Source organism: Pongo pygmaeus, chromosome 2, assembly GCF_028885625.2.
Source record: "Pongo pygmaeus isolate AG05252 chromosome 2, NHGRI_mPonPyg2-v2.0_pri, whole genome shotgun sequence".
NCBI classification, from domain to species: Eukaryota; Metazoa; Chordata; class Mammalia; order Primates; family Hominidae; genus Pongo; species Pongo pygmaeus.
This window is the reverse complement of record NC_085930.1, coordinates 67828689-67845181: the sequence shown is the minus strand read 5'-3', so window position 1 is coordinate 67845181 and position 16493 is coordinate 67828689. Positions and strand designations below refer to the sequence as shown.

The following is a 16493-nucleotide window of genomic DNA, read 5'->3' as shown; positions in this document are numbered from 1 at the left end:
CCTCCCGGATTCAAGCGATTCTCCTGTCTCAGCCTCCTGAGTAGCTGTGATTACAGGCACACACCACCACGCCCGGCTAATTTTTTCTATTTTTAGTAGACACGGGGTTTCACCATGTTGGCCAGGCTGGTCTCGAACTCCTGACCTCAGGTAATCCGCCTGCCTCGGCCTCTCAAAGTGCTGGGATTACAGGCATGAGCCATCAGGCCTGGCCGAGACACATTTTAATAGCATATCTCCAGAGAGGGAGGACTGTATTTGTGGAAAATGTTTATGAAAGCAAGTAAAGAACAGTGTCTTATTTTGTATTTTTACATATATTCTTCCTATCATTAACAATGTTAAAACACATTTGAATGGAACTTTTAAAATGAAGATTTGTGAAAAAAATTTTAAACATTTAAAGTAGAGCAATAGTTGCAGCTGACATGAGGTAGCTGTTGCAGTTGAGAATATAATTCTGTTATGACTATGATGGATTGACAGTATAAAGGGACAATGGCATCTAAGACATTTTTGAACCCTCTTAATGTCTTAGAGACACTATCATGATCTATGTTTGCTTGGAAACATGCAAGTCTAGCCTGTACTATATAGAGAAAACCTTTAAAGCTTTTAGCTCCTTGAGTGCCATCTTTTTGAGAAATTTCAACTGATCTTGTACAACCTCAACTTGAAGGGTAAAATTTAACCCATATGGGAAAAAGAAAGAGGAAAACTATGCCAAGGAGCAAAATCAGGAGGGCTTAGGTAGTGCTCACTGATAAAATATGGGAAATAGATCAAGATGGGATGGTCAAGTTATACTGGCATATTCCTAAATCTCCTGAAGCCAACATTAATGAAAACTAGATAATAGATGATGAGATTGGGTTGATTGTGATTTTAATGAAGAAGAGATTGGAGAGGCTTGGGGGTGAATCCCTTTAGAATGGCCATCCATATTTTGTTTTACACTGTCCTATTGACTCTCCCCTGTATAGGAAGTGGTTGGTGCCTTAGTGACCCATATCTGCAGTGGGAATGAAGCTGAAGTTGATACTGCCTTAGATGTCCTTCTAGAGTTGGTAGTGTTAAACCCATCTGCTATGATGATGAATGCTGTCTTTGTAAAGGTATCTTGTTGGCTTCTTGTACTTTAGATATTGAATACTATAATTGGTGGGAGGTGGTGGGAAGGAGGTGAGATGATGGGCAAGTAATATAAATAAAAAGTGACTATTCTATGTGTTAATTCATTCAGCAAACACTTCTTTATACCTAACCTACAGGCTAAGCTCTATTCTGGGTGCTGTGAATGTAAAGTAGGCCCTTACCTTTGATGTTAAAGACTAAGACACATAAGCAAGTCACTATAAATACAACATGGTGAATTCTCTGGTAAAGTACTATAGATACAACAGAGCAAGAATAATTAAATTTAGCCTGGGAAGCTGGAGAATTCTTCAAAGAGGCGATGTGAATGTTTGCTGAAGGATGGGAATGACTGACAAGAGAAAGTGTGGGAAGTGTGTTCTAGGCAGAGAAGAGTTTGAGCAGAAGCAAACTGGTGCCCAAGTCAATGGTGTGACTGAGGAATGAGAAGCAAACAAGCATGACTGGAAAATAGGATATATATGGAGAGGGATGATTGGAGGTAAGGCTGGTAAGACATAGGACAGGCCCATGTTGCAAAGAGTCTCAAATAACATGCTAAAGAGTTTCAACTTTATTTTCTAGACAATAAGGAGCTATTACTAGTTTTTACGTAGAGTTGACCTAATCCTCTCAGCATTGAGAGATAACTCAGTAGGCTATATGATGGGTGGATTGGAGACCGCTGAAATGGTCTAAGGGAGTGAGAATAAGGGCCGGATTTTGGTCACGGGAATGTAGAAGAAATTATGGCTTAAGAGACAATTTGGTGTTAGAATTAACATGACTTGGTAACTGTTAAGGATATGTGGCAGGCCAGGCACAGTGGCTCATGCCTGTAATTCCAGCACTTTGGGAGGCCAAGGCGGGCAAATCACGAGGTCAGGAGATTAAGACCAGCCTGGCTAACACGGTGAAACCCCCGTCTCTATTAAAAATACAAAAATTAGCCGGGCGTCGTGGCGGTCGCCTGTAGTTCCAGCTACTCAGGAGGCTAAGGCAGGAGAATGGCGTGAACCCGGGAGGCAGAGCTTGCAGTGAGCCAAGATAACACCACTGCACTCCAGTCTGGGCGACAGAGCAAGACTCTGTCTCAAAAAAAAAAAAAAGAAGCTTAGAAGAGCACAGACATTTTGAGAAGGTTAAAGTTTAAGTGGCAGATGAAAGCAAATGTCCGTAGAAGGAAAATGAGAAAACTGGAAGATTAATAATGTGAGCTTAAAGGATGTCGGGTAGCAAAAGCCCAGGAATGAGTTTCAAGAGTGAGGTATTGGCCGGGTGCGGTGACTCACGCCTGTAGTCCCAGCACTTTGGGAGGCCGAGGCGGACAGATCACCTGAGGTTGGGAGTTCAAATCAGCCTGACCAACATGGAGAAACCCCTTTGGGAGGCCGAGGCGGACGGATCACCTGAGGTTGGGAGTTCGAATCAGCCTGACCAACAGGGAGAAACCCCTCCTCTACTAAAAATACAAAAATTAGCCGGGCATTGTGGTGCATGCCTGTAATCCCAGCTACTCGGGAGGCTGAGGCAGGAGAATCACTTGAACCCAGGAGGTGGAGGTTGCAGTGAGCTGAGATCATGCCATCACACTCCAGCCTAGGCAAGAAGAGCGAAACTCTGTCAAAAAAATAAAGAGTGAGGGATTTATCTCCAGTGTTGGATACTGTAGAGGTTGAAGATGGAGCAGAGGCTATTGGCTTTGGCAATTAGGATACCTCTGGTAACCTCTGAGAGAACAATGTTAATTGAATTATAAGGGTGGAAGCCAGAGAGCAGTAACTTGAAGACTTGGGGAATAGAGTCAATGTCGAGAAGCATCAAGGAGAAGAGAATACAAAAAGTAGCTTGAGAAAGAAGCTGGTTGCAACGGAGATATTTTTTAGATGAGGAGGTTTGAGATTGCTTGTAGGCTGAGAGAAAGGATTCAATAGAGAGGAAGAAATGGAGATTTTTAAAAATTAATTAAAAGTTTACAAAGCTGTTTTATTACTTTATCCTCAGACAAACCATGAAAGGTAGTATAGCTATTATTATCGCCCTGTTACAGATGAGAAAAGCTGAGGCATTTCCCAAGGTCACAAAGTAAATAGTTTCCTTGTGACTCCTTCCAGATCTGTAGAGAAAGGAGGAATAATTAATGGAGTAGAAGCTGGGAAGGGATGATATGGCAAGGAATAGGGTAAAGACATAACTTTTGGTAGAATATTGTTTTCACTGAAAAAAAGAGAAAGGTGGAGGTAAAGAATACCGAAAACTGGGAGGTACATTAGAATGACTAAGCAGTAGATGATTAAAGCCCAGGATTGTGGTTCAGAGTGAAGAGGATAAAGAAAACTTTATGTTTCCTGATAGTTAGTTCCTAGTCTCTGATAATAAGAGATTTAGAAAGTTGTAAGAGTTTTCTCAGTTTATATCCAGTTTATCAAACCTTTGGGCTCTGAGCATAGCTTTTAGAACTTGAGCTTTTAAGGGAGCTAAAAAGTTTTAGATACCTGGCTATCTATGTGTGTCTCTTTTACAGGGATTTTAATTTTTTGAATTTAAGGGAAAAATGTTACCTGCTAGCCTCATTGTTGGCATCATTTTTTCCACAGGGCATTTTAGATTATCTGGATAACATATCCCCTCAGCAAATACGAAAACTCTTCTATGTTCTCAGCACACTGGCATTTAGCAAACAGAATGAAGCCAGCAGCCACATCCAGGTAAGAGGCAATATGTTGGGAAAGATTCTTTTTTTTTTTTTTTTTTTTTTGAGGCGGAGTCTAGCTCTGTCTCCTAGACTGGAGCGCAGTTGGCACGATCTCAGCTCAGTGCAACCTCTGCCTCCTGGGTTCAAGCGATTCTCCTGCCTCAGCCTCCCAAGTAGCTGGGACTACAGGCACATGCCACCATACCCAGCTAATTTTTGTATTCTCAGTATTTTGTATTAATTTTAAACCTCTTTACTTGAAATTTTCTAGAAAAAAAAACAAGCAAATGATAGATTTGCTAGTGTGTAGTAGTGGAAATGGAGTACACAGCCATAGTACTAGCATTTTTTTATTCTTACCACAAACATTAAGTGCCTATTCTGTGCCAGGCACTGATATATTAGATCCTCTGCCCTCAAAAAGCTTTGTCTATTAGGGAAGAGATGGGTCTGTGATCAGCTAACCATGAAACTGTTTAGGTTCTGAGTGCAGTGGGGACACAGAATTGCCTTGTTTCCTAAGAAACATCTCCATCTAATGTGAACTTCACGTGGGCTTGCTTTTGTTTGTGGACACCATTCACTGAAAAAGCCAGGCTGTAATCCCAGCACTTTGGGAGGCTAAGGCAGGTGAATCACATGTGCCCTGGAGTTTGAGACCAGCCTGGGCACCATGGTGAAACCCCGTGTCTACAGAAACATACAAAAATTAGTCAGGTGTGGTGGCACACACCTGTAATCCTAGCTACTCAGGAGGCTAAGGTGGGAGGATCCATTGAGCCCAGAGAGTTGAGGCTACAGTGAGCCATGATTGTGCCACTGCACTCCAGCCAGGGCAACAGAGTGAGACTCTATTTCAAAATAAATAAATAAATAAAATAAAACAAAAGAGATTAGATTGGAATCATAACTTGTGACTCGTTTGTATTTTTAGTGCTACCTTATGGCAGTAATTCATACTGGACTGTGACTTTGAACAACCAGCATATATATATATATTTTTGTTTGTTTGTTTGTTTGAGATGGAGTCTCACACTGTTGCCCAGGCTGGAGTGCAGTGGCGCAATCTCGGCTCTGTGCAAACTCCGCCTCCCGGGTTCACGCCATTCTCCTGCCTCAGCCTCCCGAGTAGCTGGGACTACAGGCACCTGCCACCACGCCCGGCTAATTTTTTGTATTTTTAGTAGAGACGGGGTTTCACCGTGTTAGCCAGGATGGTCTTGATCTCCTGACCTCGTGATCTGCCAGCCTCGGCCTCCCAAAGTGCTGGGATTACAGGCATGAGCCACCGTGCCCAGCCATAACCATCATATTTTTTATCTTTCCCCCCCCGCCTTTCTTGGATCCCCAGTCAGCACATTTTTTTAATTAAAAAAATTTTTTTGGACTAGGTAATATACATGTGTCATACAAAATTCAAAACATATAGAAGAGTATCCAGTGAAAAATAATTCTCACTTCTTCTTAGTTCTGTAGGCACCTGGTTTGTCTCCCACAGGGGCAATCACTTTATAACGTTCTGAGATGTTCTGAGAATTTACAAATTTGCGTTTACCTGTAGTTTCCTTTCCCTTCTCGTTCTACATCTTACCTTTTGCATTTAGCAGTTTATTTTGGAGATTGCTTCAAATCAGCAATATAAAGCTACTTCACTATTTTATTTTATTTTTGTAGGGTACAATTTAGTAGCATTAAGTATATTCACAATGTTATACAACCATTGTCACTATCCATTTCTAGAACTTCCTGATCATCCCAAACAAACTTTGTACCCATTAGGCAATAATTTGCCATCTTCCTCTCCCCACCCCCTAATAATCACTAATCACATTCTGTCTATGGATTTGTTCATTCTAGATGCCTCATATAAATGGAATCATACGATATGTATCCTTTTGTGTCTCGCTTATTTCACTTAGCATAATATTTTCAAGGTTCATGTAGGTCGTAGCATGCATCAGAACTTTATTCCTGTTACAGCTATAATAATTCCATTCTTGGCCGGGCGTGGTGGCTCATGCCTGTAATCCCAGCACTTTGGGAGGCCGAGGTGGGCGGATCATGAGGTCAGGAGATCAAGACCATCCTGGCTAACATGGTGAAACCCCGTCTTTACTAAAAATACAAAAAATTAGCCGGATGTGGTGGCAGGCGCCTGTAGTCCCAGCTACTCGGGAGGCTGAAGCAGGAGAATGGCGTGAACCCGGGAGGCGGAGCTTGCGGTGAGCCGAGATCGCGCCACTGCACTCCAGCCTGGGTGACAGAGCGAGACTCCGTCTCAAAAAAAAAAAAAAAAGATTAAAAAATAAATAAATAAATAAATAATTCCATTCTTTGTTTTTGTTGTTGTTGTGTTTTATTTTGTTTTGTTGAGACGGAGTCTCACTCTGTTGCCCAGGCTTGAGTGCAATGGCGCAATCTTGGCTTACCGCAACCTCTGCCTCCTGGGTTCAAGCAATTCTCTTGCCTCAGCCTCCCGAGTAGCTGGGATTACAGGCACGCACCACCATGCCCGGCTGATTTTTGTATTTTTAGTAGGGATGGGATTTTGCCATGTTGGCCAGGCTGGTCTCGAACTCCTCACCTCAGGTGATCCGCCTGCCTCGGCCTCCCAAAGTACTAGGACTACAGGCGTGAGCCACTGCACCTGGCCCCCATTCTTTGTTTATACCACATTTTGTTTATCCATTCATCCACTGATGGACACTTGGGTTGTTTCCACCTTTTGGCCATTTGAATAATGTTGCTGTGACCATTGGTTTACAAATATTTGTTTGAGTCCCTGTTTTCAGTTCTTTAGGGTGTATATCTAAGAGTGAAATTGCTGGATCATATGATGACCATATGTTTACCATTTTGAGGAACCACCAAACTGCTTTCCATAGCAGCTGCATAATTTTACATTCCCACCAACAACGTATGTAGGTTCCAATTTCTCCATATCCTTGCCAACATTTATTGTCCTTTCTTAAAAATTTCTTTTGATTTTTATTAATTAATTAATTTAAAAATTATTATTATTTTTAGATAGGGTCTTACTCTGTCACCCAAGCTGCAATGCAGTGGCGCAATCATACTTCACTGCAGCCTGAAAATCTCGTGCTTAAGCAGTCTTCCCACCTCAGCCTCCTGAGTACCTGGGACTACAGGTACCTGCCACCTCGCCAGGCCCTATTTTTTAATTATAATCATTCTGATGAGTGCGAAGTGGTAGCTCATTGTGGTTTGATTTGCATTTTCTAATGACTAATGATGTTAAGCATCTTTTCATGTACTTCTTGGCCATTTCTATATTTTTGTAGAAATGTCTATTCAAGTCCTTTACCCATTTTTGTTTGTTTTGTTTTTGAGATGGGGTCTCACTCTGTCACATACGTTGGAGTGCAGTGGTGTTATCTTGGCTTACTGCAACCTCCACCTCCCAGGATCAAGCAATCCTCCCATGTCAGCCTCCTGAGTAGCTGGGACCACAGGTGTGCACCACCATGCCCAGCTAATTTTTTATAATTTTGGTAGACATGAGGTTTCGTCATGTTACCCAGACTGGTCTGGAACGCTTGAGCTCAGGAGATCCACCCATCTCTGCCTCCCAAAGTGCTGGCATTACAGGCACGAGCCACCGTGCTCAGCCCTTTGCCCATTTTTAAATTAGGTTTTTGTCGTTGTTGAGGTATAGGAGTTATTTATATATTCTGGATATTGATCCCTTATCAGATATATGATTTGCAAATATTTTCTCCCGTTCTGTGGGTTTTCACTCCCTTGATAGTGTCCTTTGGTGCACTAAAGTATTTAGTTTCAATAAAGTCAAATTTATCTATTTTTTTTTTTTGAGATGGAGTCTCACTCTGTAGCTAGGCTGTAGTGCAGCCATTGAAATGATTTTGGCACCCTTGTCAAAAATCAATTTGTCACATATATGAAGGCTTATCTTTGAACTCTGTATTCTATTTCATTGGTCTATATGTCTGTCCTGCCATCACCACACTGTTTTGACTGCTGTAGCTTTGTATTAATATTGAAATCAGGAAGTGTGAGCCCTCCAACTTTGTTCTTTTTCAAGGTTTTGGCAGTTTGGGGTCCCTTGAAATTCCATGTGAATTTTGGTATGGATCTTTCTGTTTCTGCAAAACATGTTGTGGGACTTTGATAAGGATTGCACTGAATCACTTTGAATGGTATTAGCAATATTAAGTGTCTTCCAATCCATGAAGACAATAGCTCTTTCCATTTACTTACGTCTTTAATGTTTTTCAGCAATGTTTATTTTATTATTTTATTTTATTTTATTTTGAGACAGTGTCTGGCTCTGTCACCCAGGCTAGAGTACAGTGATGCGATCTTGGCTCACTGTATTCTTGACTTCCCAGGCTCAGGTGATCCTCCCACCCCACCCTTCCGAGTAGCTGGGACCACAGGCATGCACCACCACAGCTGGCTAATTTTTGTATTTTCTATAGAAACGAGGTTTTGCCATGTTACCCAGGCTGGTCTTGAACTCCTGGGTTCAAGCAGTCCAGCCACCTCAGCCTCCCAAAGTGTTAGGATGACAGGTGTGAGCTACTTCGCCCAGCCTTGCCTCCGTGTTTAAATCTTTACCTGAGTATTTTATTCTAGTTCATTATTTTGGCTGAGCAGTCATCAACATTATGATAATTTTCATATCCTTATAGAAATAATAACAATAAAAGATATTATTATTGAATGTCTATCATGTGCTAGGCACTGTTCTAGAAGTTTTTTATAATTTATCTCTAATCCTTAAAACAACCTTCTCCATTTCAGGCCGGGCACATAATCACACCTGTAATCCCAGTACTTTGGGAGGCCAAGGCGGGCGGATAACGCGGTCAGGAGATTGAGACCATCCTGGCTAACATGGTGAAACCCTGGCTCTACTAAAAATACAAAAAATTACCCGGGCGTGGTTGGTGGCAGGCGCCTGTAGTCCCAGCTACTCAGGAGGCTGAGACAGGAGAATGGCATGAACCCGGGAGGTGAAGCTTGCAGTGAGCCAAGATGGCGCCACTGCACTCTAGCCTGGGCGACAGAGCAAGACTCCGTCTCAAAGAAAAAAAAAAAAAAGTCCCCATTTCACAGATGTAAAAATTAAAACTTGGAGAGATGAATTGACTTGCTAAAGACATACAGGGCTGGGTATGGTGGTTCACACCTGTAATCCCAGCATTTTGGAAGGCCAAGGCTGGTGGATCACCTGAGGTCAGGAGTTCACCAGCCTAGCCAACATGTTGAAACCCCATCTCTACTAAAAATACAAAATTAGCCGGGCATGGTGGCGGGCCCCTGTAATCCCAGTTACCCAGGAGGCTGAGGCAGGAGAATCGTTTGAACCTGGGAGGCAGAGGTTGCAGTGAGCCGAGATTGCGCCTTTGCACTCTAGCCTGGGCAACAAGAATGAAACTCCGTCTCAAAAAAAAAAAACAGTTAGTAAACGACAAAAACCTTTATAGTCTAGCTATATGGCTCAATATCCATACCTTCTTTTGCTGTGCCATTCCAGCATTTTCATCTTTCTTCATCATCTCATTGCAGGATGACATGCACTTGGTGATAAGAAAGCAGCTCTCTAGCACCGTATTCAAGTACAAACTCATTGGGATTATTGGTGCTGTCACCATGGCTGGCATCATGGCGGCAGACAGGTACACGTGGAGATTCTGACTTCTGTGGTTTAAGATCAGTTAATCTTGCTAACTAACAAAGTGTTACATCTCATAGACATCATTTTAGCAGTAGAAGTTACAACTATAAGAGAAATGAGCAAATGTGTTTTGTTACTTTTCCATGTTCCCTTCTAATCATGACTGTATATATTACCATGTATATGTTTTGCAGGATTGTGATCCTAGCCATTACAGTCTGTGGTTAAAAATTAAGGATTGCCTAGAGGTAAAATTCTAGAAATCTTTGCACAAAATGGGAACCCTGATTCTTTTAGAATGCATTTTTCTTTATCTGCTCCTGATATAGGCACTAGACAATGCAGGTGTCTACATTGCTGTGTCATTCCTGTCGGGAACTTTATACATTTGGTACAGATAGGATCTTGTGTATTTCCCCTCACCTTGTTCCTTGAGGCCCCATTTGTAGAATCTAAAGAAATAGCGGTTTGGGGGCTTGATAAGATGTTGCCATTACAAACCGACATTGGATTTCAGTTCATGCTCCTTGGAATTTATTTTCTGAGACATCAGGAGACATCTTTAGAATCCACATCGTGGAATCCTAATTAGGGAAAAGGAGTCAGAATGGTGGGAGCAAAGAAAGCAAAGACAGAAAGTATATAAGTCTGCCTTTTTTCATGGTGCAGGACATGCAGCCCTCCTGCACTCAACTTAATCACCAGACACCTGCAAGTTAGCTCACTGCAACTTTTGCATTATTAGTACTGCACAAAGCCCTCTTCGGCATACAGCATACATCATAAATACTACTCTATAAATCCCCAGCAAGCCGTTGTTTCCTTGCAGTCAGCTCCTTTATTGCTGGCTGCCCATTGCTTTCTTGCAACATATTTTTATACTTTCTCTAAGAAATCTGCCTTTCTTTACCTACAACTGTCTTAGTAAATTCTCCCCCTAACCCCACCCCAACCACCACCGGCTCAGATAGTCATCACTCCCCTGTGACACACATTAATAATGGGAAGAGGTTGCAGAGTGTACTGGTGAAGAGTTCATTCAGTGAAGCCATACTGCTTGCCCAGGGTCAACTTCTGGCTCCATTGTTTATTAGCTGAATTACCTTGGGTAAGTTACTTTATCTCTCTGTCTTTGTAGACTCACATCAGCAATAAGGATGATAATAGGATTTACCTCATAGAGTCATTGAGAACATTAAAGGGTTAGAACAATGTTTAGCACATAATATGCACTAATTAAGTGCTTCCTCTAATTATTGCTAATTTGCCCTTAAAAAATATGTACGAAAAAGAAAAAAGAAAAAAATATATAAGATAACCATCCTTTGCTCTAATCTGTATTTTCTATGGACAAAATAAATACTCTTCGCTGCCTTCATGCACTTTTATCTTTACCCTACCCTAGGGAAGTCAGAATTCTTAAACTTATTGGCAGTTGTTACAAAATATTACAAAAGTGAAATTAAAATTCTGTGTTTTTACCAAACACCGCATGTTCTCACTCATAGGTGGGAATTGAACAGTGAGAACACATGGATACAGGAAGGGGAACATCATACACCGGGGACTGTTGGGGGGTGGGGGGAGGGGGGGAGGGATAGCATTAGGAGATATACCTAATGCTAAATGACGAGTTAATGGGTGCAGCACACCAACATGGCACATGTATACATATGTAACAAACCTGCACATTGTGCACATGTACCCTAAAACTTAAAGTATAATGATAATAAAATAAAATAAAAATTCTTTGTTTTTAGAAGTGAATCATCTAGTTTGACCCAAGAGAGAGCCAACCTGAGCGATGAGCAGTGCACACAGGTGAGTTCTTTTTTTTCTTTCTTTTTTTTTTTCCTGTCTTTTTTTTTTTTTTTAAGAGAGTCTTGCTCTGTCACCCAGGCTGCAGTGCAGTAGCAAGATCTCAGCTCACTCCACCTCCCAGGTTTAAGTGATTCTCCTGCCTCAGCCTCCAGAGTAGCTGGGATTACAGGCGCACACCACCACACCCGGCTAATTTTTTATGTTTTTGGTAGAGACGAGGTTTCACCACGTTGGCCCCATTGGTCCTGAACTCCTGAACTCAAGTGATCCACCTGCCTTTGCCTCCCAAAGTGCTGGGATTACAGGCGTGAGCCACCTCGCCTGGCCGAGTTCTTATAATGTGATTGGATATGTTTATGAGTAACTGAGGAATTGCTTCTAGTCACTGTCAGTTCACCAGAAGGTGCTTCTTTTGAAAAAGAAGTTTTCCTGAACTCCTACTTCTGTGGTTTTATGACACTTGGAAACTACTGGCTTGGGTTGCGTTTATTTTTATGTTTATTTATTTATTTATTTTTAGATGGAGTCTCAACTCTGTCACCAAAGCTGGAGTGCAGTGGTGCCTCCCGGGTTCAAGCGATTCTCCTGCCTCAGCCTCCCAAGTAGCTGGGATCACAGGCATGCACCACCATGCCCAGCTAAATTTGTATTTTTAGTAGAGATGGGGTTTCACCATGTCGGGGTTTCGCTATGTTGACCAGGCTGGTCTCAAACTCCTGATCTTAGGTGATCTGCCCCCATCAGCCTCCCAAAGCACTGGGATTACAGATGTGAGCCACCACTCCCGGGCCAGTTGCATTTATTTCCATATCCATTTACTCTCTCTAATTAAATTTTAAAGTCTTAGCAAGAAAGATATGTCATGTTTATGGAATAACACTTTGGTTGAAGCATGGGGACAAATAAGTATATAATTGGAAAGTGGGACATAAAGCTAGTTCAGGCAGGTCACGGTGGCTTGCGACTGTAATCCCAGGACTTTGGGAGGCCAAGGCAGAAAGATCACTTGAGGTCAGGAGTTTGAGACCAGCCTGGCCAACATGGTGAAATCCCATCTCTAATGAAAGTACAAAAAAATTAGCTGGACATGGTGGCAGGCACCTGTAGTCCCAGCTACTCAGGAGGCTGGGGCAAGAGAATTGCTTGAATTGGGGAAGTGGAGGTTGCAGTGAGCCGAGATCACAATACTATACTCCAGCCTGGACGACAGAGCAAGACTCCGTCTCAAAAGAAAAAAAGAAAAAGCTTTTTGAGAGAGAAAACAGAGAGCCTTGCATGTAAAGCAATAATTTTTATTTCCTTCTTTAGGCAGAGGTATTCCTTAAGGGTTTCTTAGCATGAAAATGGCAAAATCAAAGCTTTACTTTAGAAAAATTAATCTGGCTGCAGTGTCTGGCAGATTGGAAAAGGGATGATATCAGAAAGAGACAGACGGGTCAGAACATTCAGGAAAACTTCAAGTGAGACCTAGAGCTTTGCCGGTAAAATCAGAAAGTGATAAAACAGTCTTGAATGGGGCGAGTGGAGTTTGGGAAGGATTGGCAGCCCAAGGTTTAAACCGTTCTTCCTCTTTGCTCCAGGTGACCTCCTTGTTGCAGTTGGTTCACTCCTGCAGTGAGCAGTCTCCTCAGGCCTCTGCACTTTACTATGATGAATTTGCCAACCTGATCCAACATGAAAAGCTGGATCCAAAAGCCCTGGTAAAGCCAATTGTCTTTTCTTAAAGCAATAAAGCATGAGAGCTGCTTTACTACACTCTTCAAGCCTTTCTGTTGCAGTGTGAAAATAGATCATCCTGTGACCTCTCCTAAATTCTAATTGGGAAAGGCTTTTCTGCCCTACCCTGCCTCACGGCTCTTCTCTGAGGCCTCCTTCACTTAATAACAATCACAATAGTAAAGAAGAGATTGACTTTGTTAATGATGATGGCTATTATCTGTCTGAGAGCCCTATTCTATGCTAGGCCTTGTGCTAAGTGCTTTTTATGCACTCTCTCTTTTCTACTTCACAATAATGAGATATTTATTATTACTTTCTTTTTAGAAATGAGGGAACTGAGACTTAGAAAGGTTAAAAGTAATTTATCTAGGGCTCTACAGCAAGTACACCCTGCACTGCCCTTTTTGTTTGTTTGCTTCCTGAAGGAATGGGTTGGGCATACCATCTGTAATGATTTCCAGGATGCCTTCGTAGTGGACTCCTGTGTTGTTCCGGAAGGGTAGGTATTGTTTACCTGCTGGCTTGGTTGTACTGGTGAAGTTACATCAATTCTGTCAGTAGCTGATACAAACTTCAGAATACCCTTGACCTCAGCCACAGCTGCCCAGTCCCACAGTTTCTTTCCTCCCAACCCCAGCACCCCTGCACCCTTAGCTCCAAAATTCCTAAAAGGTTCACTGTTTGTTCTTCCGTTTCTAATTTCTCCCCATGATGTTGTGTTTGAAATTGGTTTGCTCTAGTGGTTTTCCCTGTAGCCCTGTGTATTCCTGAGCTGCAGCATCAGATTCTGGTTTTTCTCCGCAGTGACTTTCCATTTCCTGTGAAAGCGCTGTATGGACTGGAAGAATACAACACTCAGGATGGGATCGCCATAAACCTCTTGCCGCTGCTGTTTTCTCAGGACTTTGCAAAAGATGGGGGTCCTGTGACTTCACAGGAATCAGGCCAAAAGTCAGTATAGTTTTTCTTTTCTAAACCTTAGTGTTTTGAATGTTCACGGGGAATTCCACAGTTCTTGGTGGGGAAGTTGAGTCAAAAAAGTTTCTCTCGAGACAAATGGTGTTTGGAGAGCTTAGGAGAATGGGGCAGATTCCTTGTTTTTTCTTGGATCCTTGGCTTGAGATTTATATTGCCTTGTGTGAGCCAACAGATATTCTGAGATTATTTTCTGGCCAATGTGGCGAAACACCGTCTCTACTAAAAATACAAAAATTAGCCGGGCAGTGTGGCATGCGCCTATAATCCCAGCTACTCAGGAGACCGAGGCAGGAGAATTGCTTGAACCTGGGAGGCAGAGGTTGCAGTGAGCTGAGATCGTGCCACTGCACTCCAGACTGGGTGACAGAGCAAGACTCTGTCTCAAAAAAAGAAGTTGTGGTCCCTATGTATGTGGAGTAATAGCTCCCTATGTACGTGGAGTAATACACCTATGAAGTGTGGTCTAGAAATTTATTTTTCCTTCTCAGATTGGTGTCTCCATTGTGCCTGGCTCCGTATTTCCGGTTACTGAGACTTTGTGTGGAGAGACAGCATAACGGAAACTTGGAGGAGATTGATGGTCTACTAGGTATGGGATGAAGTCATCAGATCCTTTCTTCTTTATACTCTTTCTTTGGTAAACTTAGGGAAAGGGCAGATCAGTACATGGTATATGTGGGGAGGAATTTTCTAACTTCAACAGAATAGTTTAGCCTTGGAATTCCAAAGAGAAAATATTACATACAGAATCCCATTATGTTAACAAATCAATTGTTGCAAAAACTTTCTGATTATATTTGTTGATTGCTATACAATATGCAAATATTTTAATCAGATCTGGGCCTTCAAATGTTAGTTAAAGGGGAAAGTAAATAGCAAGGAGAGCTAGCTCCAGAGGCAACCTCCAGGTTTTATTGCCTTGCACTAAAGGTAGTTGGAAATGTTTGTTCTCTCTCAGATTGTCCTATATTCCTAACTGACCTGGAGCCTGGAGAGAGGTTGGAGTCCATGTCTGCTAAAGAGTGTTCATTCATGTGTTCTCTCATATTTCTTACTCTCAACTGGTTCCGAGAGGTGAGCAGAATTAATAGGATGTTTCACTTATTGTGCATAGTTTTTCTTAAAACTATTTTCTTAGTTCCCACAAGACTCCCTAGAAGTCCTCACCAAGCACTAACCCCCGTGTGCTTCTCTAGCTGTTATGTCCCACCACTCGCCAATTATATGAACCTCCTTATGTAGCTAAATTAGAATACTTAGAATTCACTTCACATTGCCCATGCTTTATTTTCTCCAAGCCGCCTTCTGCCTAGAATGACCTTCTCACCTTCTTCACTGTGTAACTGCTGTTCATCCTAGCACAGGCATATGCCTACTGTTTTGATTCAGTGAGTGGTGGTAATTTCCCTCCCATTAGAACATATTTGTGTTTAGTGATAATGACAACGATGGCAACATCTTATATCTCTACCTCACTGTCTTCCTCTCACATATTATTTCAGGAATGTTTGTGCACTGGAATGAGCTTATTTGATTACCACAGCTCTATTATGATATGGGCAGGATAGCTATTGTCCTCATTTTACACATACGAATTTCAAGTATAGGGAGTTCAAAATCATTAAAAATTTTTAAGTACTTACACTGTACCAAGTGCTGGACTCATATCTTTATGAAGAAATACTTAGAAAGGTTAAAGACTCAGCCAAGGTTATACAGTTAGTAAGTAGCAGTATAGAACTTGTTTCACCAAATTGTGTGCTCTCTGGCTATTCCACCTTGTAACATAACTAGTAATAAGTAAAACTAGGGTCATAAGCCTAATCTCCTTTGTTTTTTGTTTTTTTGAGACGGAGTCTTGCTCTATCACCCAGGCTGGAGTGCGGTGGCTCAATCTCGGCTCACTGCAACCTCCACCTCCCAGGTTCAGGCAATTCTCCTGCTTCAGCCTCCCTAGTAGCTGGGATTACAGATGTGTGCCACCATGCCCAGCTAATTTTTGTATTTTTGGTAGACATGGGCTTTCACCATGTTGGCCAGACTGGTCTCGAACTCCTGGCCTCAAGTGATCCTCCTGCCTTGGCCTCCCAAAGTGCTGGGATTACAGACATGAGCCACCACGCCTGGCTGAATCTCCTATATTTTGGCCCAGAGATTTTTTTTCTCTATACCACGTTGCTGAGGACAGTTCTATTACAGACTAAACTCAAAGATCCTGCTTTTCAGAGACATCACTCAGCTCTGGATAAATAATACAAACAAGATTAAAATCTGAACATTTGGAAGTATGAGAATGTAATTTGTACTTTGCAGATTGTGAATGCCTTCTGCCAGGAAACATCACCTGAGATGAAGGGGAAGGTGCTTACCCGGTTAAAGCACATCGTAGAATTGCAAATAATCCTGGAAAAGTACTTGGCAGGTAAGGGAAGTGTCCTATACTGGTAGTACTACTAGGCCAGTAGTGAGGCAATAAAGCACTTA

General features: G+C 42.1%; 1 protein-coding gene across 3 annotated transcripts in view; it reads left to right on the top strand.

Annotated features, from left to right (window-relative positions):
• Nucleotides 1-16493, top strand: part of FANCD2 (FA complementation group D2) — a 72263-nt gene that overhangs the window by 24650 nt on the left and 31120 nt on the right. For all 3 annotated transcript variants that reach the window (XM_063661725.1, XM_054481388.2, XM_054481389.2), the window contains exons 17-26: nucleotides 984-1115; nucleotides 3732-3842; nucleotides 9383-9492; nucleotides 11252-11312; nucleotides 12893-13012; nucleotides 13457-13530; nucleotides 13836-13982; nucleotides 14498-14598; nucleotides 14968-15083; nucleotides 16323-16431. In XM_063661725.1, the coding sequence (XP_063517795.1) occupies nucleotides 984-1115; nucleotides 3732-3842; nucleotides 9383-9492; nucleotides 11252-11312; nucleotides 12893-13012; nucleotides 13457-13530; nucleotides 13836-13982; nucleotides 14498-14598; nucleotides 14968-15083; nucleotides 16323-16431 (1081 nt within the window). The remainder of the gene's footprint in view (nucleotides 1-983; nucleotides 1116-3731; nucleotides 3843-9382; nucleotides 9493-11251; nucleotides 11313-12892; nucleotides 13013-13456; nucleotides 13531-13835; nucleotides 13983-14497; nucleotides 14599-14967; nucleotides 15084-16322; nucleotides 16432-16493) is intronic.